General features: G+C 37.5%; 2 protein-coding genes across 2 annotated transcripts in view; both read left to right on the forward strand.

The window, feature by feature from the left end:
* CLCA2 (chloride channel accessory 2) overlaps window positions 1-3,166 on the forward strand; it is a 40,060-nt gene extending 36,894 nt beyond the window's left edge. Inside the window, exon 14 of the mRNA XM_081818718.1 lies at window positions 1,986-3,166. Within this exon, the coding sequence (XP_081674844.1) occupies window positions 1,986-2,428 (443 nt within the window). The 3' untranslated portion in view covers window positions 2,429-3,166. The remainder of the gene's footprint in view (window positions 1-1,985) is intronic.
* Window positions 3,167-15,387: 12,221 nt separating this feature from the next.
* Window positions 15,388-24,224, forward strand: part of CLCA1 (chloride channel accessory 1) — a 30,058-nt gene continuing 21,221 nt past the window's right edge. The window contains exons 1-4 of the mRNA XM_081818719.1: window positions 15,388-15,634; window positions 20,594-20,734; window positions 21,440-21,587; window positions 23,963-24,068. Coding sequence (XP_081674845.1) covers window positions 15,473-15,634; window positions 20,594-20,734; window positions 21,440-21,587; window positions 23,963-24,068 — 557 coding nt within the window. The 5' untranslated portion in view covers window positions 15,388-15,472. The remainder of the gene's footprint in view (window positions 15,635-20,593; window positions 20,735-21,439; window positions 21,588-23,962; window positions 24,069-24,224) is intronic.

Here is a 24,224-nt window from a genome sequence, read left to right on the forward strand (position 1 = left end):
TTCCCTTCAGAGAGAAAGAGAGAGAGAGCACATGAGAGTGGAGGAAGGGGCAGAGGGAGAAGATAGCCCTATGAGGGACTTGATCCCAGGACCCTGAGATCATACCTGGGCCAAAGGCAGACGCTCAACTGACTGAGGTAGCCAGGCACCCCAAGAGTTTTGAAATTTTTTTAATACATAGTTTGGTTCACCTTGAATTTGAGGAGGCTTGGTTTTACTTTTGCCTAGGGTTCGTCTATTTCAGTTTTGCTCTTAATCCAGGGCATATCCCTTAATTCTGAAACCCAATCTTTATTCTTAAAGCATGGCTCTTTCAGTGTTTTAGTGGCTATCTTCAGATATTTACCATGATCCTCTAACTTGACAAGACTCACACTCCAAACTCTATACCCTTGGTGAGCATTAGCATAAAACTCTGCTCAGTTTTTCAGCCTTCTAGTTGCTGTTTGTCCCTTAAGCTCTTAATGTTTCACCCATACATGAATAATTAGAAGTCTTCCAATGGTTTGAAAAAAGTTAATGCATAGATTTGGGGTTGGTCCCTCTTTGGCTCCCTCAACTTTTAGCTACTCGGGCAATCCCATACTGTCTTCTGATTTTTCAGATCCAGAAGGTAGTTGGCTTTCCATTCCAGCTATCATATCTGTACAGGAGAGGGAAGTGCTTTAAGAGGAAAAGCTAGGGGCACCTGCGTGGCTCAGTCATTAAGGGTCTGCCTTCAGCTCAGGTCATGGTCCCGGGGTCCTGGGATCGAGCCCCACATCGGGTTCCCTGCTCAGTGGAAAGCCTGCTTCTCCCTCTCCCACTCCCCCTGCTTGTGTTCCCTCTCTCACTGTGTCTCTCTCTGTCAAATACATAAATAAAATCTTTAAAAAAAAGTAAGAGGAAAAGCTGTACAAACATGAATCATTCCTACTCTGATTTCCTTCTTTTAAGGATTGTAATGCCTCTGGTTTCTGCCTATTTTTATCTGAATCCAGTGCTTCAATAGCTTTGTGGGTTTTTTGTTGTTTTGTTTTTTGCTTTCTTCAGAGTTCATACATGTTATCTTCTAGAGAGTTAGTCTAAGCCATGTAGCCATTACCAGAACTCAGAACTAAACTTTTACCTTTGACTTAAGTAATGCATATTTTTGTCACTTAACATTTATGCTTATGTCTTACTTAAGAAGCTATTTTCCATGTAGAAGTTTTTCATTTTATGTACTTAAATTTTTTGTTTATGGCTTCTGAATTTTGAGTCTTAATTAGAAGGGCCTTTCCTACTTCAAGGCTACACTGGAATTTATCTATTGTTTCCTACTAAATACTTAATATTTTAATTTTTTACATCAAACTTTTTGATCATTGTGGCGTTTATCTTGAAAAAAATGTTTGTGATATGGATCCAGTTTTATTTTTTTACATCATTTTATCCAATTGTCACAACATCATTTATCAAGAAATTTGTATTTTCTCCCATTAATTTTAATTCTACTTCTATCATATACCAAATTCCTGGATGTATTGTGGCCTATATTTAGGTATTAGTTTATTCATGCACCAGTACTGCAATTTTTAGTTACAGAAGCATTATAGTGTTTTTATATCTGATAGGTTTAGTCCTTCCACATTGCTATTTTTTAGTCCTTATATGGCCAAGCTTGATTATTTATTTTCCATTTAGCTTTACAATAAGCTTGTTAAAATAGAAACTAGAGGCACTTTTAATAGAATTATGTAAAATTTATAAAATAACTTAGGGAAAAATAACATCTTTATTATGCTGAATCTTCCTATTCAAAAAACATAATAAGTTTTTCCTCTTGTCCAGGTTTCAATATGAGTTCTTATATAGTGTTTTAAAGTTTTGTTCATATGCAATTTTTTGTTATGTTTATTTCTAGGTATTTTGACTTTTTGTTGCTATTCTCATTAGTCATTTCTAATAAACTAGAAAACCTCCCCAAGGGACTTAATCTTTCCATTTATATTTTTTAATTTCAGCTAACAGCTATGAAATAAGAATCAGTAAAAGTTTACAGAATATTCAAGATGACTTTAACAATGCCATTTTAGTGAATGCATCAAAGCTAAATCCTCAGCAAGCTGGCACCAAGGAGGTATTTACATTCTCACCAAGGCTTTTCACAAATGGACCTGACCACCAACCTGATGGAGAGACACAAGAAAGCCACAGAATTTATGTGGCAATACGAGCAATAGATAGGAACTCCTTAAAGTCTGCTGTATCTAACATTGCCCAAGCATCTCTGTTTATTCCCCCAAATTCTGCTCTTATACTTGACAGAGACAATCTTATATTGAAAGGAGTTTTGACAGCAATGGGTTTGATAGGAATCATTTGCCTCACTATAGTTGTAACACACTGTATTTTAAACAGGAAAAAGAGAACAGACAAGAAAAAGAATGGAACAAAATTAATATGAACAAATGTACAGGGTACCTTCCTACTTAGATATAAGATCCATGGCCTTTACACTTTACAAAAACATACCAATAAAGTCAAATTAACATCAGAACTATTAAAAATGCTTTGAGTTTTTGTATAATACAGATCAGATTTTTACATGGTAAACAGACAAAAAAATCTTTTATAATACTTATTTTTGGAAGGAAGTTAGGAAACCCTTAAGCTTTGGTTATGGACAAAATAATAAAAATTATTCTCCAAGATAATTTCTTTAAAAGCAAAGCAAGGGCAAGGGTGAACCAGAGTCAAGAAAAGCTTGTTTTACTGTAGAGGAAAAATAGCCCCAGGTAGAGGAAAGGAGATTGGTATAACTGTCTATATGAAGCAATTGCTTAGTTACTTTGATTAATTTTTATTTCCCCTTATCTTTTCAGAATAGGTTGCTTTCTTATGACTAAAGATCAAGCTGCATTTTATATATGAAGCCCCTATTGTAAAGTTCTTCACCTCTTGCCATTTGGTTAACTATACTACAGATCAAATCCCACTGCTAGTGCTCAAAGAGATCTTTGTTCACTGTAAGAGTTAGCATTAAAATGTGGGTATTATCCTTGTCCCCTGACATTAGTTTTGTAACACAGGTCTATTGAATTTATTGCATATGTGATTGTATTCTCATCAAAGCAGCTTTCCAAGTTATTACCTTGGGTGTTATTCAATAAAAATGGTTATAACTCTCATAAGGCTTTAAGTAAAGAACGAAAGACATAGTTCTGAGCTTATTTTAATATATACACAGGCTATATAGTTTTATTTGATTTCAACCAAAGAAGAGGCCATGGGGGACCCAAGGGGGAGGGAGAAACTGACCTTTGGAAATGATTAACTGATACTATCTTTTGTTTAAAGAAGATTCTGGGAATCCTTTCTCCATCAAAGGTTATTTACCTATGGGGGTGGGGGGTGACTAGAGTGAAGCACAGTTCACAAGGAAATAAAAACCATCTTTCATCTAATTTTACTATCCTTATTTTTTAAAGATTATTCAGCAATAGAATAATTTGCCTTGTATATTAGAGAACTTTAAACTTTATTGGATAAATATAAATAATAATGTGGAATAGAATTTTAAAACCAGGACCAATTAAGAATGAAAATTTGATTAAATTCTGGAGATGCAGGGAGGGAATTGTGGGAAATTGGGACAAGAGGAAAGAGAAAGAAGCATAGAGCTTGAGTCAGAGACTCAGTGCAGTGCTGAGGAGTAAAATGACCAGCAAATCTCTGTACCCAGGGTGCCTCCTTGCAGCTTAGACTACATCCCAGGTCTGACCTGTTATATTCTAAGTCTCACAGTGCCTAAATTTTTGCTGATGCACACTTGAAGTCCCTAGGCAGTCAGTCCCTCCTCCCTCTATTGCCATTATGCCTGCTAGCCTGGGATTTGCTTCTCTGTAGCTTCAGTGAGCTGATACTATATAGTACTGAGATGGGGTGTGGTGGGTTTTAAGCCTTTGAATGTTTTCCTAATTTTATAGATAGGAAAATTAAATGGTTAAGGGAGCAATGCAAAGCACTATGCTGGTTAACAGCAGAGGTATATAGGAGTAGAGCCAGGTTCTCATACTACTCCTTCACTCCTGTTTATTTAAGAAGGTGTGGGAAGATAGTGGGGATTATGCCTAGAAATATTTAACTCTTTCAAGGCTCACATCCCCAGACTGAAGTTATGCCCTAGAACAAGAACAAAACTGAAATAGATCTGCTCTGACAAAGCCTAAAACCAAGTCTCCACAAAATCAAGATGATTCACCAATAATTAAACTACTGCTAGAACATAACTCAGAAAAAGAAAACATATACAGAGTCTCTACAAAACATCATGCAGTATCTAATAAAAAATCAAAAGACATGCCAACAAGCAGGAAATGTGTCCCATAATTAATAAGAATAAAAATCTGTCAACAGAAGATGCAAAATTGATCCAGATTTGGAATTAGCAGACAATAAGCTGGCAATACTATTATAAATATGGTAAAGAAATTATAGGAAATGGTAGGTATAAGTAACGAATAGAGAAGAAATTTCAAGAAAGATGCCAAAATTCTTTAAAAAGAAGCAAATGAAATTACTAAAACAGAAAAATACAATGTATAAAAGAAGATTTTTGTAATGGATTAACAATAGACTGGCACTACAGAAGAAAGGATCGGATGACTTGAAGACAGGAAAACAGAAATCATGCAAACTGAAGCATTTCATTTTTAAAAAATGAAGAAGTCAAAATGACCTGTGGAACATTATCAAGTAGTTTAACATACATATAAATGAGTCCCAGAAGTAGAAGGAGGGAAAACGAAGCACAAAAATATTCAAAGAAATACTAGTTGAAGTTTTCCTAATTTGACTTAAACTATCAACCCATGGGTCTAAGATGCTCAGTAAACCTAACATAGGATCTGTGCAAAGAAAATAACACCTCAGTATATCATAGGAATAATGACTGATTACTCATCAGAAACAACTGAGGCCTGAAGACAACAAAATGACATCTTTGAGTGCCAAAAGAAAAAATCTGTCAATGCATAACTCTATAATGAGCAAAAATACCTTTCAAAATGAAGGCAGAGAAATAAAAGCTGAAATCATGTTCATCAGCAAGAAATACCAAAGTAATTTCTTTAATCTAAAGGAAAATGATATCTGGTGAAAATACAGAGCTACAGTATGGAATGAAGATCACTGGAAATTATAAAATGGTAAATGTAATATATTGTTGGTTTTCTTTACTTTCAATTCCTTTAAAAGCCAATTAATTGTTTAAAGTAAAAATAAAAACAATGTATTATTTTATTAATAACATGATTCAGTAAGATATATGACAGCAAGAGCAGAACAGACAGGTGACAGATGGACTTATACTGTTAAAAGGTACTTACATTACACTTGAAGTTGTATATTCAAGTAGACTGGGATAAATTAAGGATGCATTTATAAACCCCTTGCCACCCATTAATAATAGAGAACTATATATCTAAAAAGCTAATAAATGGGATAAAATGGAGCACTAAAACTAACCAGTTAACACAAAACAGGTAAAGTAGAATAAAGGAACACAGAACAGAGGGAAATAAGAGAAAGCAAACAGGAAGATGGTAGACTTAAAGCCAACTAAATTAATAATTATATTAAATATAAGTGGACAAAACACTTCAACTAAAAAGCAGAGATTTTCAGACTTGATTAAAAAAAGCAGACTCAACTATATGGAATTTACAACAGGTGCATTTTATTTTTTTTTTTTAAAGATTTTATTTATTTATCTGAGAGAGAGAATGGGAGACAGAGAGCATGAGAGGGGGAGGATCAGAGGGAGAAGCAGACTCCCCGCTGAGCAGGGAGCCCAATGTGGGACTCGATCCCGGGACTCCGGGATCATGACCTGAGCTGAGGGCAGTCGCTTAACCAACTGAGCCACCCAGGCGCCCAACAGGTGCATTTTAAATATAAAGACATAGAAGTCAAAAATGACACAAGGAAATGGTATATTATGCAAATGCTAAGTATAAGATAGCTGGTGTTAATATATTACTATGAGACAAAGCAGGCCTTGAGAAAGGAAAGAGTATTGTTTTATAATGATAAAAAATAAATTCACTAAGAAGATATAGCAATCCTACATGTGCATGTACCTATTAACAGAGCTTCAAAATACCAGAAACAAAAATTGGCAAAACTAAAGGAGAAACAGACAAACCAACAATCAACCTTGGAGATATAAATCTCTCATTGTCAAAAATTGTGGCAACTAGATTGAAAAACTCAATACGAATGGAACATTATTCAACAATGGAATAAGAATTTGAACAACATTATAAACTAATTTAACCTTGACATTTATAAAACACTGCAACCAACCAGTGCACAGTACACATTCTTTTTAAGTGCTCATGTAACAGTCACCAAATGAGATCATGAGCTAGGCCATAAAACATATCCCAGAATATAGAGTCCAGAAACAGACCTACACACATATGGTCAATAGATTTTCTACAAAGGCATGTGGGGAAGGCAAATGGGGGAAGGCAATTCAATGGATAAAGGAGAGTTCTTTTCAATAAATGATGTTGAAATAACTAAACATATGTTTGGGAAAATAATTTTACTCCTACCTTTTATAAAAATATGAATTCATGATGAATCATAGATATAAAAATGAACTAAGATATAAACTTCTAGAAAAAATATAATGTCTTCACAACTATAATGTAGAAAGATTTCTTAGAACAGAGAAAACACTAAGCATAAAAGAAAAAAATAAGTTGGACTGCATCAAAACTAAATATTTGTGCTCATGAAAGGACACGGTTAATAATGAAAAGGCAAGCTAGAGTGGAAGAAATATTCACAACACATATATCTGACAAAGAAGTCTTATCTAGAATATGTAAGAATTGTTATAAATAAAATACATATTTTATAAATTATAAATAATATATTAAACATACTGTTATAAATCAGTAATAAAAAGGTAAAGAACCTAATTAAATGGGCAAAAGATTTAAACAGACACTTGACAAAAAGGATATATAAATGGCCAATAAGCACATACATAGAAAGGCTATCAACACCATCAGTTATCAACAAATGAAAATAATAAATATGAAATACCTCTTCATTCACACCAGAACAACTAAAGAATAAAGATTGACAATAAGAAATGTCAACAAAGATATGGAGCAATTGGAAGTTTCCTACACTGGTGAGTATGCAACCACTTTGGAATACTGCTTAGCAGTTTCTTAAAAGTTATGCATATATCTAACCTTTGACCCAGCAATTCCACTTCCAAAGAGATGAAAAGATGTCCACCAAAAGACTTCCTCAAGAATTTTTATAGCCACTTTAGGGGCGCCTCGGTGACTAAGTCAGTTAGGCATTTGCCTTCAGCTCAGGTCGTGATCCCAGGGTCCTGGGATGGAGCCCCACGTCAGGCTCCCTGCTCATCAGGGAGTCTGCTTCTCTTCCTCCCTCTGCTGCTCCCCCTACTTGTGCTCTCTCTCTGTCAAATAGATAGATAAAGTCCTTAAAAAAAAAAAAAAGAATTTTTATAGCCACTTTATTCATAATAACCCCAAACAGGAAACAATCAAGTTTCTATTAATAGAATGGATAAAACAAATGTTGCTATATGCCTGACTTCACAAGGGAATACCATTCAGCAACAAAAAGAAACAAACAACTGATACATGCAACAATGAATCTCAAAAGCATTATCTTGAGCTAAAGAAGTCAGACTCAAAGGAACACACACTGTATGATTCCACTTAAAAAAGTTCAAGAACAATAATATTCTCTGTACACAGAAATCTAATAGCGGTTGGTTGTCTCAGAGTAGAAGTGTTGGAGTTGACTGGAAGGGGCACAAGGAGGCTTTCTGAAGCAATGAAATTTTATATACATTGGATTGGGATGGTGGTTTACATGGGTGTATACATTTGTCAGCATTCATTTATCTGTGCACATTTGATTTCTGCATTTTATTGTATATAAATTTTACCTCAAAAGAAACAACATGAATGAACTTATTATATCCTTACCTTTATAGCAATGGTTCTCAACCAGAGGTGATTCTACCCTTTCAGGAGACATTTGGCAATATCTGTCAACATTTTTTATTTCACAGGCAAGGGACTTCTCTAGTGAGTAGAGGCCAGGGATGTGGCTAAATATCCTACAATGCATAGGACAGCCCCCACAACAAAGAATTACTCAGGCAAAAATGTCAATAGTTCCAAGATTGAGAAACCTTGCTTTATAGAGGGGAAGTGAAAGGGGTCATTTGTAAGGATACACAAAGGGGACACAAAACTGTGAGGCAGATTTAAGTGAGGTTGAGAAGACAAGAATGAAGAGAAAAAACATTTTAAATAAAATAAAGAGGGTCCATGTTAGAGGATCCAGATTCAAAATGCTGATAGAAAATCTAACTGATGAAAAAATTAAAAAGGGGGAATGAATATAAAGTTGGGGGATGGTGCATTACATATTAAGATCTGTGTGATGATTTATGAATTTAAAATATAGGGAAATGAGGAATAGAAGCAGAGGGAAAGTCAGATGAGAAGTGGGCTCTGACGAAATGAGAATCTGATCTGTGTATCTTAGGATGTAGAAAAAGCACAGATCAGGCACAAAGAGAGAGACAAAATAACATGAAAGTTAAGGGTACTGATTATAGAGTACATGATGATAGAGAAGCACTCAAGGATACAGAAACACGTGCTCATATCCATGGAGGTAATTAGAGACTGACTCCAAAGCTCAAAAGGAATGCCTCCCTCCATAAATCCCTCTTGCACTTAGAAAATCTAACTCTTATCAGCAAGATGGTTCCTGGGTTGGGTGGAGAGTGACCCAGATGGTGGCCAATTTTATTCCCCACTCTCTCTTATCTACAGGCTAAGAGTCTTATCAAAAATGCTGCTTTCGGGCGCCTGGGTGGCTCAGTTGGTTGGGCGACTGCCTTCGGCTCAGGTCATGATCCTGGAGTCCCAGGATCGAGTCCCGCATCGGGCTCCCTGCTCGGCAGGGAGTCTGCTTCTCCCTCTGACCTTCCTCCCTCTCATGCTCTCTGTCTCTCATTCTCTCTCTCAAATAAATAAATAAAATCTTTAAAAAAAAAAAATGCTGCTTTCTGGGGCGCCTGGATGGCTCAGTCGTTAAGCATCTGCCTTCGGCTCAGGTCATGATCCCAGGGTCCTGGGATCGAACCCCACATCGGGCTCCCTGCTCTGCGGGGAGCCTGCTTCTCTCCAATTAAAAAAGTAATACATGCTATTATAAAAATACAGATGGTTAAGTAGGATGTGATAAATAAAATAGATGTGAAATAAGTAAGCTTATTTATTCCTTTATTAAAGGACATTTGAGTAATTCAGTTTCTTGCTATTATAAAGTAGGCTTTAAGGGACAAATTATATTACCCTTGTACATATAATCTTATGCACCTGTGTGAGTATATCTGTAGGGTAAATTCCTAGGAGTGGAATTGCTATGTTAAAAGACATACACACATAAATTTTGGTGAACATTTCCCTTCAAAGCATTTGTACCAATTTTTCTACCATCAATAGTGTATGAATGCCTGTTTCTTAATGGCCATTACTAAAAGAGGTAATGAACTGGGAGGTGGAAGCAGGAGTCATATTGGGGTGCTACATGGCAACAGCTTAAAATTGACTCTGAGGTATCCATGTCTTTAAAACATATCCTAGTCATTCTTCATACAATCTAATATAAAGCCCCAGCTTTCTCCAACTTTTTGGTTTCTCTCCTATCTCTCCGCATAAAGCTAAGGTTTGGGTAAGTGGAAGAGAAGGGGAAGTATATTATTTGTTTGTTAAATAGGGTTTTTTTATTTATTAAATGTTTGTTTTGTTTTTATTTTATTTTTTTGTTTATTAAATAAATTCTATGTGCCAGGCATTGTGCTGGCTGTGTTGTGTTTATTTTGCTTTATTTTTTCAATATTTAAATACCAGTATACCACAGCTAATGTCATACAAAAAGTAGATTTGATGCAAGAAATAATATTAGAGAAAATATAGGTACTTTAGAAAAGACATTTTATAATGACAATGATATAACAATCCTAAATTTGTATTCAGCAAATAACATAGCTTTAAAATACATGAAGCAAAAGTTGACAGAACTAAAAAAATAGAAAGAAGAAAAAAAAGAAATAAATTCACAATCATAGTTCGAGATCTTAGCACAACTCTATCAGTAACTGAAAGAACAAACAGACAAGAAATTGATAAGAATAAAGAAAATCTGAATAATGTGATTAACCAACTTGGCCTAATATATATAGAACACTGTTCTTAACAACTATAGCATGTCCATTTTTCTCAAAAGCACATGGTCTATCAAAATAGATTCAAAAAGCAAGTCTCAACAAATTTCAAAGTATTTAAATTTCAGAGGGGAAATGAGGGGGATTGAGCCCCCCATCGGGCTCCTTGCTCAGTGGGGAGCCTGCTTCTCCTTCTGCCTGCTCTGCCTTCCACTCTCCCTGCTTGTGCTCTCTCTCCCTCTGACAAATAAATAAATAAAATCTTTAAAAACAAAAAAAATTTTAAAAAGCATTTGATAAAATTCAACACTTATTCATAACTTAAAAAAAGAAAACTCAGAGCAAACTAGGACTAGAAGGAGACTTTCTTAATCTGATAAAAGTATCTACAAAGTATCTCTAGATAATAGTATACTTAATGGTGAAATATAGAATGCTTTTCCACTCAGGATTGGGAACAAGAAAAAAGATATCCATTCTCTCCACCTGTATTCAACATTATACTGGAAATTCTAGCAAGTATAATAAGTGAAAGAAACAAAAGACGTAAGATTGGAAAGGAAGAAGTAAACAGGTTATTATTCACAGATGGCATAATTATATCCATACAAAATCCAAAAGAATCTAGAAACTACTAAAAATAATAGGAATTTAGCAAACTCACTGAATATAAGGTCAATACATAAAAACCTATTACATTTCTATATACCAGCAATAAACAATTAGGAAATAAAATTTATAAAAATATCATTTATAATAGCACCCCTCCCCCCAAAAACTAGAAGTAAATCTAATGAAAGATCTCTACCCTGAATATGGTAAGACATAGTTGAGATCAATTAAATAAAACCTAAAATGAGATATATCATGTCCATGGATTCAAAGACTCAGTATTATAAAAGTGTCAACTCTCCTCAAACTGATACATAAATTCAATGCAATCCTATCAAACCCAGCAGATTTTTTTTTTGGTAGAATTGAAAAGCTGATCCTAAATATTATATTGAAATGCAAAGGACTTAAAATATCCCCAAATAATCTTGAAGAAAAACAAATCTGGAGTGATACCAGATGTCAAGACATACAAACCAGCAATAATTAAGACTCCATGCCACTGAGGTAAGGAGAGTCACACAGACTAATGAAACAGAAAAGAGTCTAGAAACAGACCCACACATTTGCAGCCACCTCATTCACAAAAAAGCACAACTGCAATTCAGTGGGAGAAAGTATGGTCTTTTCAATAAATGGTCTGGGCCTATCAGCCATCCATAAAGGAAAACAAAACAAGCCGACAAAAATCTTGAATCTTACCTTATACTATGTACAAAAACAACTTGAGATAGATCACAGACCTAAATATGAAAGGCAGAACAATACAGCAGAACAGAATACTGTTTATTTTCATGAACTTGAAAAAGCTGTCCTAAATATGATGCAAAAAACACTACCAGTAAAAAAAAAGATTAGACTCCCTCTACCTGCTGCTCCCCCTGCTATGTGCTCTCTCTCTCTCTCTGACAAATAAATAAATAAATAAATAATCTTTAAAAAAAATAAAAATTGGGCAAAAAGATTTGAACAGGCACTTTACAACAGAGGACATCCAAATGACCAAAAGTATATGAAAAGGTGCTTAACAACATTAGTCTCAGGGAACATGCAAATTAAAACCACAGTACAATATGATTACATTCCCACTAGAGTAGCTAAAATCGTAAGGACTGACAGTACCGCATACTGGTAGAAATGTGCAACAACCAGTGAAACCACTTCGAAAAGTGCTTGGCAGATCAACTAAATAAAGCTAGACATATGTATACCCAGTACTCAGCAATTCCACTCTTGGTATACACCCAACTGAAATCAATGCTTATAGTTTTATTTACAGTAGTCCCAAACAGGAAATAATCCAAATGTTCATCAACGGCAGCTGGTGAGCAAATTGTGCTATATTCTTAAAATGGAATACAATGGATAAAGAACATATTGCTGCTACATGCAACATGGCTGAATTTCACTCAGCAAATGTTATGTGAAAGTAGCCAGGTACAAGAGGATGTACTGTGTATTTCTATTTATATGAAGTTCAAAAACAGGTATAATTGATCTATGTGGCAATGGAGGTCAAAATAGTGATGACCATTTGGGGGTTTCTGACTAGAAGGGAACACAAAAGAGATTTTTGTGATGCTGGAAATACTTTACACCTTTGGCAAAAGTTTGCCACTCAGGTGTTAACTCCCTGCACCTCTGATTTGTGTCATCTGGCCCATCTGGGCTGCCTCTGACAAAACCAGATCCTACCTGGTATTGTACAATGCTTTCTCTGAGCCAAAGCCTCTGTGAATCTGTTTAGGCTGAACTTGGACACCAGAGAGAGAGGAGCTGCCACTCCAGCTCAGCAGAGGCCATGCTAAACTAGGCCCTCTCTTTGGGGAGGCAGAGAAGACAAGACGAAGATGAGGAGATGAGGCAGTCATGGCAGCAGCTTGGACTCTCCACTGAGCAAGCAGCCAAGGCCCAGTCAGCAAGGAAGGCCAGGCAAATGTGGGGAAGCCCCTAAATTGGGTTGGTCACAGTTTTGTCATAGACAACTGCAGAAGCCACAATCCAAAGGGCAGGGCAGCTAAGGGCTCAGATCCTTCAGGAATGAAGGCTCTGGTTATACCAATAGGTAAACAAACAATACAGATCAGCCAAAATGCTGGCTAAAAGTGAGGGAAATTGGTGATAAAGGAAGGAGATAAATATCTATAATGGCTGTGAAAATTAATATAGGGCAACATCAATAAAGTGGAATCAGGAGGATAGGAGGGGAGGCTAGAAGGGGGAACCATACCATTCAACATCAATTACAGGAAGAACTGTCAGTTAGAGACCCCAACAGAGAATCATCAAAAGGAAAGAATCATCCATTACAGGTCTCAACTGGGAAAGATGTACATGGCATACATTATGTATGAGAAATCAACTATCCCTACAACTCAGCCAATTTCCCCAACGGATGGACTTTCCTTCAAAACAACTTTTCCCAATTTCCTCAGATAATGTTTCCTTCCTTTTTTTTTTTTTTTTTTTTTGAGTTGCCATACCTTGCATGCCCCAAATTATAATTCTCTGTTACTCCTGAATAAACCCATTTTTGTTGGCAAAAGAACTGACTTTTATTTTAGGATTAACATGGTCTTGAGACCAGCTCTAGCAGCAGACTTGAATGTATTTCAGTGAGTCTCTGGCTTTAGGTATTTTGAGATTGCAATTGGCCACCACTTTGAAGGAGATTCTATGAATGACTGAACTTGCACCTTCTTTGAAAGAAAAAGCAAAATAGCTTGTGCTCACACACAAAAAATGTAAACTTTATAATATTGGAGCTAAATATTATGGAAGGACAAGAGTGGATCTGAGCAGTTGAAGGGGTAAATTGTGTTGGATTAATCTTACAGAACCCCCTTATATTTTCTCAGCCCCATCTATGCACTGGACCCTCAGTTACTCACTCCCCCTCAGTCCCTACCTCCTCCTTGAGGGCCCAAGTGGCTCCACTGCCAGAGGCCAACCATGCACCACTTGAAATGCATCTCCTTCAACACAACACGGCATGGGATCTCTCTTCCCAAGCCGCTGCTAAAGGGGCTGGACAACACAGCCAGGAAGTTCAGGGGAGCTGATCACCTATAGGAGATGAGAAGCCAAACACTTCCCCTTCCTCCCTCCCACAGACTGTTCTAAGGCATGGTTTCTTTCCATAGCCCATTAGTAGACATCCCAAATGTCAGGGCAAATACAGTGGTCAACTTTAATAACATTTCACCTTTCATTGCTTCCCAGCCATCCCTATTTTCCCCTTTCCCTCACTCTCAATGCTCTGGGATTAAATTCTCCAATTATTTGCACATAAGCTTGCCTTAGGCTCTGTTTTTTAGGGAGCCCAGGAAAGACATATATAGTTGGGGGTGTGAGATGTTTTAGACATAAATTTTTATGTATAATAAATGCATACGTTTATTCAATAAACATTGAGTAAGTCATTTTTGCATAAAAGCGTATTTAGATCATCTGGACAACCACTTTATAATTGAGTATTTCCACTCTGCTTCAATGCTTCACTTTGGATTAAAGATTATGTACTTAAGCAGTAAGTTCTATTTATTAGCTATAAATACTAATCTAATTTTTATAAGCCAATGTCAAAGAAAGGAGGTGATCAAGGTGAATTGATTACTACAATGTGAAGGCCAAATGAAGTCACAGGATGAAGGGATATTTCAAGTAATTTGAATACAGTAAAATGGTGGGCCGATTTGAGTTTCCATCTGAGGTTCAGCAAACTTAAAAGTGTCTATGCAGTAGCTGGCAATCCATAATTCATGTTCTGAGAGATATGTAGTTTCAATAAAATAATTCAATGTTGTTAATGTTATGTATTGACCAATGGGAGCTATGGAATAGAGAAATAGAAGTCTGATGAGGAAACTGGAGGGAGTTTGCTTTGCATGGTGATATGCAAATTTTATCTTTTCTCTCCATTATAAAATATTCAATAATATTCTATGTTGCTTTCTAACGTTTTTTGGTGCGAGTGGATTCTGTAAGGGAGTACCAAGAGGTGATGAGGCTATGTCAAGATCAACGAGGGTTACAAAAAAAAAAAAAAAAAATGGCCACCATGGAAGGATAACTGGATATATGGTTTATACTTAACAAATGCTGACTGAATATGCAGAACAGTCAGGCCTCCATGGGCAGGTGAGGGTTGGAGGGTGGTGTTGGGTGGGTCAGTGTCCCTGGTTGGCAAACATTTGTACTAAGTAAACATCTTTCAATGACCAAGCTGCTTGTCACCTGTGAGTCCCTCCAGGGAACCGGATGTGGGCTCCCCACCCTCATTCCCAGCATCTGGCACAGGTGAAGGCAAGGGTAATAATCCTTTCAAAATGAAATATTTGAAAGTACACAGAATTGGAGACTAAGCTATAGTTCCTTATAAAGGAGACAAATGCAATAGTGAAAGAATTTTGGGTCAAAGGGTTAAATACTTTGATAAACCATCTCTGATAGCTTGGGAAAAATGTGTGTCTATATATTCATGTGTATAAATATATATAGAGACAGAGAGACAGAGAGAGAGAGAGAGGTAAAGAAGACCTCTAAAAGCATCATTCTCCAAAGAGAGAAATCAAAGTGTGATGTACAACAATGGGGTCATTTAAGAGTTCTGTTTTCTTCTTGGTCCTTTATCTCCTGGAAGGGGCCCTGAGCAATTCACTCATTCAGCTGAATAATAATGGCTATGAAGGCATTGTCATTGCAATTGACCCTAATGTGCCAGAAGATGAAACACTCATTCAACATATAAAGGTAAGTTCAAAATGGTAATTATCCATGCTTTAAAAAAAAAAAAATTAAGTGTAATGTTGTGATAGAGCAAACGCGAGTTCTCTAACTCCAGCTGTGTGATACAGGCAAATTATTTTCATATCTGAGCCTGTTTCTTCAGCTGTAAAATGGCAATAATAATACTAAACTACTAGGATTCTTGTGATAATAAATGCAGTGCACATAACTCAGAGTTTGATACATTGTTGATGCTTAATAAATGACTGGTTACGGACGATTTCATTGAAAACTATTTAGTTTCACACTAAGGAAGGGCCAGCATCATTTGACAGAGATTGTGAGATACGGGAGGATAATTCCTTTGCTTCATTTTACCATTGGCTTATATCAGATTCTCCTTTTATGGTCCTAATTGTAACCCCCTTGTCTGTTATCCTAATACAGGAGCCCAGGAGGCAAATCTCTGATTTTAGAACAATCCCGACCCTTCCAATGAGAGGAAACTGCATTTTACCAGCCCCGATGCCAGGAACCCTCTCAGGGCTGCTGGGCAGTCTCACCTCACTCGTTACTTCTCCTATGGGGGAAGGAAAAACTAGGGAAAAAGACTCTTTCTGTTCTGGCAGAGGCATCTAACTGCTGTAAGGTGGAGGGATTAGAGAGGTCGTGTGCAACAGAAAACAGCTAAGAATCAGAAGGAAATGCCTTATAAAAAGGCTGTAGCACATCCAGAGGCACTATTGTATAATGAGCAGAAGTATTAGTCTGTCAAATGGGAATAATAATGAGTACCTTCCTCATAGGACTTTGTGAGGATTCAATGTAACAATGCGTGAATATAAGGGAAGCGGAGTGAAAGGTATATGGGAACTCTGTACAATTTTTGCATGCCTTCTATAAGCCTAAAATTATCTCAAAAATTAGGAAAAAAAACTTCAAAAACGTATGCATAGTGCCTGGTACATAGTAAGAGCTCAATAAATGGTAGGCACAGTCATTAATCACCAGTCCCACTTTTAATCGATCTAGATCGAGAAAGAGTTCCTCCCTCTTAACCAAGCCAAAGGGACTGAAGCTTTTTTCTAGGCAAAGTTCCTGAATGTGAGCTCAGAAGTTAGTAGTGCAAGGGCTCCAAAGTTCGCCCCCAAACGTTCTTTGCTCTCAGCAGAAGCAAGGCTAGAAAGATGGAGTTTGGAGAGAGAACCATCTCTATCACCAATAGCAGTTTAGGGTTGGAGAAGTGGAGCAGTTGATGGGGTTGCTGGGAGCTTACCTGTTGAACTGGAAGACTATCAGATTTACCACCAATTGGTGAAAGAGAAATTCACACCCTTTGAAATCTCTCAATATCAGAAACCTTGGGTAAGTTTTTGATTACCTCTAAATTTAAAAATAGCATGAGCAAAAATGAAGTAGCCACTTGGAGCAACAAAGTGTGGAAGAAAAATGTGGCCAGCAATGTTTCTGTCTGTGGCTGGACAGTCACTAGGGCTCAGGAATTGCCAGAAGGAGGACACAGATGCCTTATTTTGAATGACAAAGGTCATTTGTATTTATATGGTGCTTTAGAGCTTTCAAAGTGCTTTCACCTAATATCTTTGGGGGGGTTTTCCTCCTGAAAAAAATGTACTTCTCACTACAATTATTAAATCAACTTTCTGGGAGGAGTCCTAAATGTGTTCGCTATAAGATAAGTTGGTTTCCACATCTTCTCTACAAAAGGCAGTAAGGGCAGTAAGTGTGCTCAATGTCCCTGAGTAGTTAATAAAAGTGGTTTCCTCCCTATTTGATGTTCCAGATCTACAGAGTTGAGGGAGGTCACTGTGGGCTTTGCTGCCGTTCCTGGCCATCCCTCGCTCTGCTTTCTGAGGGGATTTTCTCCCTCCTGCCCTTGTGGGGACAGAAGCCTCTAAGTCAGCTCTTAAATACCAGCTTCAGCTAGCCGTCCCCAACATTTTTCCACCTACAAGACCGGCAGATGGCGCTGCAGCAGTTCTATCCACTGCACCTACACTCTACCCAGTATCAGAGAAGCAATAGGAGCACATTCACAAGATGAGGGAATGAGAGTCAGGGAGAAACTCACTCACTGGTGTCTTCTCTCTCTCCCTCTCTCTCTCTGTCACACACACACACACACACACACACACACACACAATACACAGTTGTAGTACTTTGGGGTCTCCTCAATGCATGGGAGCCCAGGTACCTCCTGACTTGGCACTCCTGCACAATTTACAGCTCATCATAACCACTTCATTCATTCATTCATTTGTTCATTCATCCAACAAATATTTACAGAGCATTTACATTATGTTGGCACCAGGAATCCAGTGATGAACAATATGCTATCCTTGTCCTTAAGGAATAACCAGCCCATCCTATAAACTGTTATCCTCAACTTTCTCCAAACCTCAATACTTTAAATGTGTATTTGGATATGAGGTCATCTTCTCAAAACCTAGAACAGATGCTGAAGCAAAGCTCCCTAATTAATGGTTCTATTAAAACATGGAAGGGGTGCCTGGGTGGCTCAGTTGGTTAAGCGACTGCCTTCGGCTCAGGTCATGATCCTGGAGTCCCAGGATTGAGTCCCACGATGGGCTCCCTGCTCAGCAGGGAGTCTGCCTCTCTCTCTGACCCTCCCCCCTCTCATGCTCTCTATCTCATTCTCTCTCTCAAATAAATAAATAAAATCTTTAAAAAAACAAAACAAAACATGGAAGACAAGAGCATTTCATGCTGCTTATTCTTCCGGGGGAGACTGAAAATTCACATTTCACAAGTCAAATTGTGATACAATACTTTAATGTCGGAAGGTTTATACCGACTTTTCAACTTTTTTGTGATCTTGACTCAGTGTTTTATTGTAATGGTTATGCAAACCATTACAAGAACTTCTTAAAAAATATCCAGGCAGCCATTATTATTATCTCTATCTGAAAGGAGGGGAAACCAAGGCTCTTAAGATAAAATAAATTCCCCAAGTTTATCCCGTTAGGAAGTGGCAGAGCAGGAGTCACTCCTGCATCGATGCACGACTACTGCTTCCCCATGTAATGATGAACTGTTTTTGCCCCTCAGGCCAGCCCCATCAGGCACTGGAGTCTATCTAGTCACTCTGGTCCACTCCAGCAAGAACTCTGCTCCAGCAAGAACTTTGCTCCTGCAACAATCCCTTTTTCTCTTACATTATCTGGTTTTTTTCCATTAGCGTATACATATGTTATAATAGTTTCCATTTTTAAAAAACAAATAAACAAAACAAAACCCCCTTGCCCTGGGGGCGCCTGGGTGGCTCAGTTGTTAAGTGTCTGCCTTCGGCTCAGGTCATGATCCCAGGGTCCTAGAATCGAGCCCCACATGGGGTTCCCAGCTCCACAGGAAGCCTGCTTCTCCCTCTCCCACTCCCCCTGCTTGTGTTCCTGCTCTCGCTATCGCTCTCTTTGTCAAATGAATAAGTAAAATCTCTAAAAAAAACAAAAACCCAAAAAAACAAAGAAAAACAAAACCCTTGCCCTGAAGTCCTCCTTCAGCTACTTCTTCATTTCTCCATTCCTCTTTATAGAAAAACTTCTTGACCTGTTGTCTGTATTCACCACCTCTGCTTCCTCATCTATTCTTTTGGACTCACTCATTTGGAGCTATCATCTCTATTCCACTAAAATGGATCATTCAGGTTGCTAAATCCATTGCTTAGTTCTTAGTCCTCACCATACTTGATTGCTCAGTAGTATTAGACACCGACAAGCACTCTCTCCTTCCTGAAACATTCTCACCCCAGTGCCTTCTAATTTCCTCCCCGTGCACCTGCCGCTCCCTGAGTCTCGTTTGCTGGCTCTCCTCACCACACCTCTAAATGCTGGGGGCCTCAGGGTTCAGTCTTCAGCCCTCTTTTCTCTTTTATCTATACTTGCTTTGGTGCTTTTCAGTGGTTTTGGTCCTAGTAGACCCAATGCCCCTTTGTATAATAAATCTCTTATAATACCCTCTGTACTGTCTTGTCAGGAAGCAGCTCAGGGAATCTGCAGAGGCATTTATAATTTAACACCAAGGCTCTTTCATTTTAGAGGAATAAAGTTAGGTGTAACTTGAAGATAAATTAATTATGCCACTTCCTTATATTGAACACTTGGTACTATACTAATAATAAATGCTCTCATAACATTTAGTTAACCCCAAAATTATTATAGTGATGTCAGCAGGGCTGAAGTCATACTCATTTTGAGTTTCTCTCCCAGTACTACTTAGTGCGTGACTTTGAGACCTATACTCTCTAATTGTCAGTTTCCCCCTTAAAGGTTTATTGATCCTCAAAAGAGCAAATGAAATGAAACCAATAGCTAACATTTTTTTTTAAAGATTTTATTTATGTATTTGACAGAGAAAGAGAGAGCACAAGCAGGGGGGAACGGCAGGCAGAGGGAGAGGGAGAAGCAAACTCCCTGCCGAGCAGGAAGCCCAATGCAGGGCTTGATCCCAGGACCCTGGGATCATGACCTGAGCCGAAGGCAGCTGCTTAACCAACTGAGCATCCAGACACCCCAATAGCTAACATTTCATAAGCACTTGTTGTAAGTAAACATGGTCCAAAGTGCTTTCTTGACTTCCCTTAATCCTCACAACAACTTTATGAGCTAGTCACTAGAATATTTTCCACTCTATACATGGAAAAACTGAGGTTCAGGAGAGCTTGAGGAAATTGCCTGATGTCCTAATGTAAGTGGTGGATCCAGAATTAGTGTCTGCCTTTGGGGTCTGCATTGTCAACCATTACTCTGTGACACACAGCATGTGGTAAGTGCTCAGAAAAAGTTAACTATTATTATTAATAAAAAGTAATTCAACATTTCCCCTTCCCATCTTAATAAATAACTAGTCTTTGGAAATGTGAAATACAGGTGTAAATTTGAATGATTGGCAACTTTGCCTATTTTCTGTCATAATTGTGCTGGTTATATATGTTTTCTTTTTTCCCAGGACATGGTCACCCAGGCATCTCCATATCTGTTTGAAGCTACAGAAAAAAGATTCTACTTCAAGAATGTTGCCATTTTGATTCCTGAAAAATGGAAGACAAAACCTGAGTATGTGAGACCAAAACTTGAGACCTACAAAAATGTGAGAATATCAAGTTCTTTTTTTCAAATTCAATCTCCTTCTCTGATTCAGATTTTTTTCATCAAAATATTCTAGAATCAAATGAAGTTGTTTCAAAATCCTCCTATGTGAATAAGGTCAATTTATTTGCTGATGTTGATGTGGGAAACAAAGGCAGATGAAAAATTACAATTACTAAGTTTCCTTTCTACCTACAGCCCATTGACAAGTCCTTAAAGCAGGCAGAATGACATTCCTCTAGGGGATCAACTGCCTCCATGTTGATACTTTGCTAAGGGTAAAAGGCAACCTTAGCCCAACTTCCAGGACCCCCTAAGTCTACTTTAACATATAAAAATTCCTTTGGAAACTTCCTTTATCTCTACCCCCCAAGATACACGTAGGCAATCATCCCCCAAGCATATGACCTACCAATATACATCTGAAGGGTCTCATGATTGAGTTTTTACTAAACAGTAATAAATGACCTTTCCTAACAATAGCTAGCCCCCTCAGGATCCTGGAAACCTTGTTTCCAAAATACTGGGGAGGCTTATACTACCCCTAACCCCCTCTTTCTGCCCATGGGTCCTGTCCCGGTGCTTTAATTAAACTGCCTTTTTGAGCCAAAGATGTCTCAAGAATTCTTTCTTGACCATTGGCTTCGAAACCTAATGTCTTTCCTACACCAATATTTTGTAATAATGACTTTTTATTAAATTTAAGGCTGATGTTCTAGTTGCTGAACCAAATCCTGCAGGTAATGATGAACCATACACGGAGCAGATGGGAAACTGTGGAGAAAAGGGCGAAAGGATTCATTTCACTCCTGACTTCCTAGCAGGAAAAAAGTCAAATATATACGGATCACAAGGTAGGGGTAGAGATAAAATATTCTGCTATATTTCTCAGAATTTAATAATTTTATGTTCAAAGTAGATCAGCAATCAACATGATCTGAGTAAGCATATATAAGCAAAATAAACTGTTGTAACTTTCACTTAAAATAGGGAATCAGAATAGTGCATTTTTCAGTTAAAATTTAATTTCTTCATATTTAGGATACATGTGTAAATGCAGTATTTTTAATTTTTAGAGATTGTTATCGGGTAATATTAGTATGATATAATAACTGTAAGATAGTTTAATATGTATTATTAGGTTTCTATGGATCTGTGGTGGGGGTGGGAAACATCTAAACAAATTAAACCTCCTGCCTGCAATTCAGGTAGTAGCCACCAGATGGCAGAGATGCACAGTGCTAAATGGATTGTTAAACTGCAGATGCTGTTGAGTAGGTGTGGGATGTTCTCAAGAACGTGCATTTTTAATAAGCTCCCAGATGATGCTGATACTGTGAGGCCATGCACCCCACTTTGAGTACCAGACAGAATATCTTGGATTTCAGCTCTCAAAAACCCGTGTCTAAAGAAAAAGTCCAATTTTCCTTCACAAAATAAACTATCATTCCCATATGAGCTATTTAGAGCAAACTTTGAAGAAAATATTAAAAGAAACAAGCAATGGAGTAAACATAATATGTGCTTTCCAAGTATAATCAAATATGATTAGCTTTAGATAATTAGGTTAACTAATAACTAGCACTAGGTTTCTTCACTATCTTGAAAAGATTAGAACCAGTTTGATTTTCTTCATTTAAATGGGCAAGGCAGAGAAAACAAACAAAAGAGAGCTAGCACCTCCATACCCCACCCCCAAATACACTAGAACACTGACAGACCTTATCAGAATTCTAGAGGTGTCAAACAAATGTACCTCTTTGTTGTTCTTTTACAACACTCCATCTCAACTCCATAACAAATAGAAAATTTCCAACATATGGCTCAATATGTGTTGAACTGATTTACCTAACTGCCCCCTCCTGCTCCTGAGCCCACCTTAGCCATCATGGTCACCACATAAAATGTCATTCCTTTATAATCTTTCCTTTCTGTATTGTGACTCCATGCCTGCTCCCCAACAACCTACTCTTCCCTTTAAGAGGGCATCAGCTATTCCCCAGCACTGATAGAATAGTCTAAATCTTCAATGTGATATACTAGGTCTTTCTGAGCATGTACCCTCTCATTTAACCTTCCAAATTCAGCCTACCTAGGAATTTACATTCCAGAAAAACTGAGCTGAATATAAGTCACTAAGGTTCATGCAAATTTAACAAATACTCACTGAGTAACTATTAAGTTCTAGGCACTGTTGCCAAGGCAAGACAATGAAGAAGTCATGGTGTCTGTTCTTATGGAGACAAGTGTCTAGTGCAAGAGACTAGCATGTAAGCAGCAATGAAAATATAACATGATAAGTTCAATAATGGAATATAATGAAAGTGCACAGGAGGGGTATTTGGACTAGTTTGAGGATGTCAGAGGCTTCTAGGTGGCTATAAGCCTGATTTTGAAAGAAAAGTAGGACTTATCCAGAGAGAGAGAGGGAGAGAGTATTCTGAGCCAGAGGAAAAATACGTGAAAAGAACCAGAGATGAGCAAGAGCATGGTGTGACTCTAGAAAGTAAAAGGAGTTTAGGGATTCACTGTGATTTGGAGTTTTGGAAGTGGCTTAAGAACAGCAAGAAATATGGCTACAGAGAGGAGCAGGGTCTGGATCATCAGGAACCTTGTATGCCATGTTGAGAAATTGGATTTAACCTGAGCACCATAGTGGTGCCACTGAAGACTAGCAATATGGAGGCCAGGGAGTGGCTACTGCAGTGATTCAGGATTAGGAGCAGTAAGATTGGAAAGATGAGACTAGGTCAAAGCAAAAAGGCTGTGGTGTAGTAGGCAGGCCTTGAGAGTTAACCAGATATGAGCCATGAGGGAGAAGGACGTTTTGGGGATGCTGCCCAGGTTGTGAATGTCTCTGGCTCCCACAGCAGCCTGCACTGACTTCCATCATGACATTTACACCACTTGGGATTTAGTTATCTGGTCATCTGTGTCATCTGCTAGACCATGAGCTGTGTAAGGACAAGCCAGTTGTTTCATCTTTGTATGAGTAACTGCCTGGCATTTACTAGCATCTAATTAACATCTGATGAGTCAAAATAAGTAGTTACATTTTAAAGAAATGTGCAGTCGTTATTTAATTTTTTCTAAGGAAATCAAACCTTTAGTTGAAAAAAAATTAACACAGCAAAGCATAATGATGTTCGGAAAAATTACTTTCTCCCAGTGTGAGAAAATAATTTTGCCATTCTTACTGTAACTGGGTGTTTAAAATATTTTCTTACAGAAAGGGTCTTTGTCCATGAATGGGCTCATCTACGATGGGGGGTATATGATGAGTACAGTAATAATGAGAAATTCTATTTATTCAATGGAAGAAGAGAAGCAGTAAGGTATGTATACTTTGATTTAACTTTTCCCAAACTATTTTAAATTGCAACAAATTTTTTCAGGAATTGATGATTTTAAAAATATCAGTTATTTCATCTTATTTTTGATCTCTCATTCTTAGTGCCTTCTTTTTCAGCTTCCCAAAAAACTACTTTTGT

Source organism: Leptonychotes weddellii, chromosome 4 (assembly GCF_054177405.1).
Source record: "Leptonychotes weddellii isolate Sample4059 chromosome 4, ASM5417740v2, whole genome shotgun sequence".
NCBI classification, from domain to species: domain Eukaryota; kingdom Metazoa; phylum Chordata; class Mammalia; order Carnivora; family Phocidae; genus Leptonychotes; species Leptonychotes weddellii.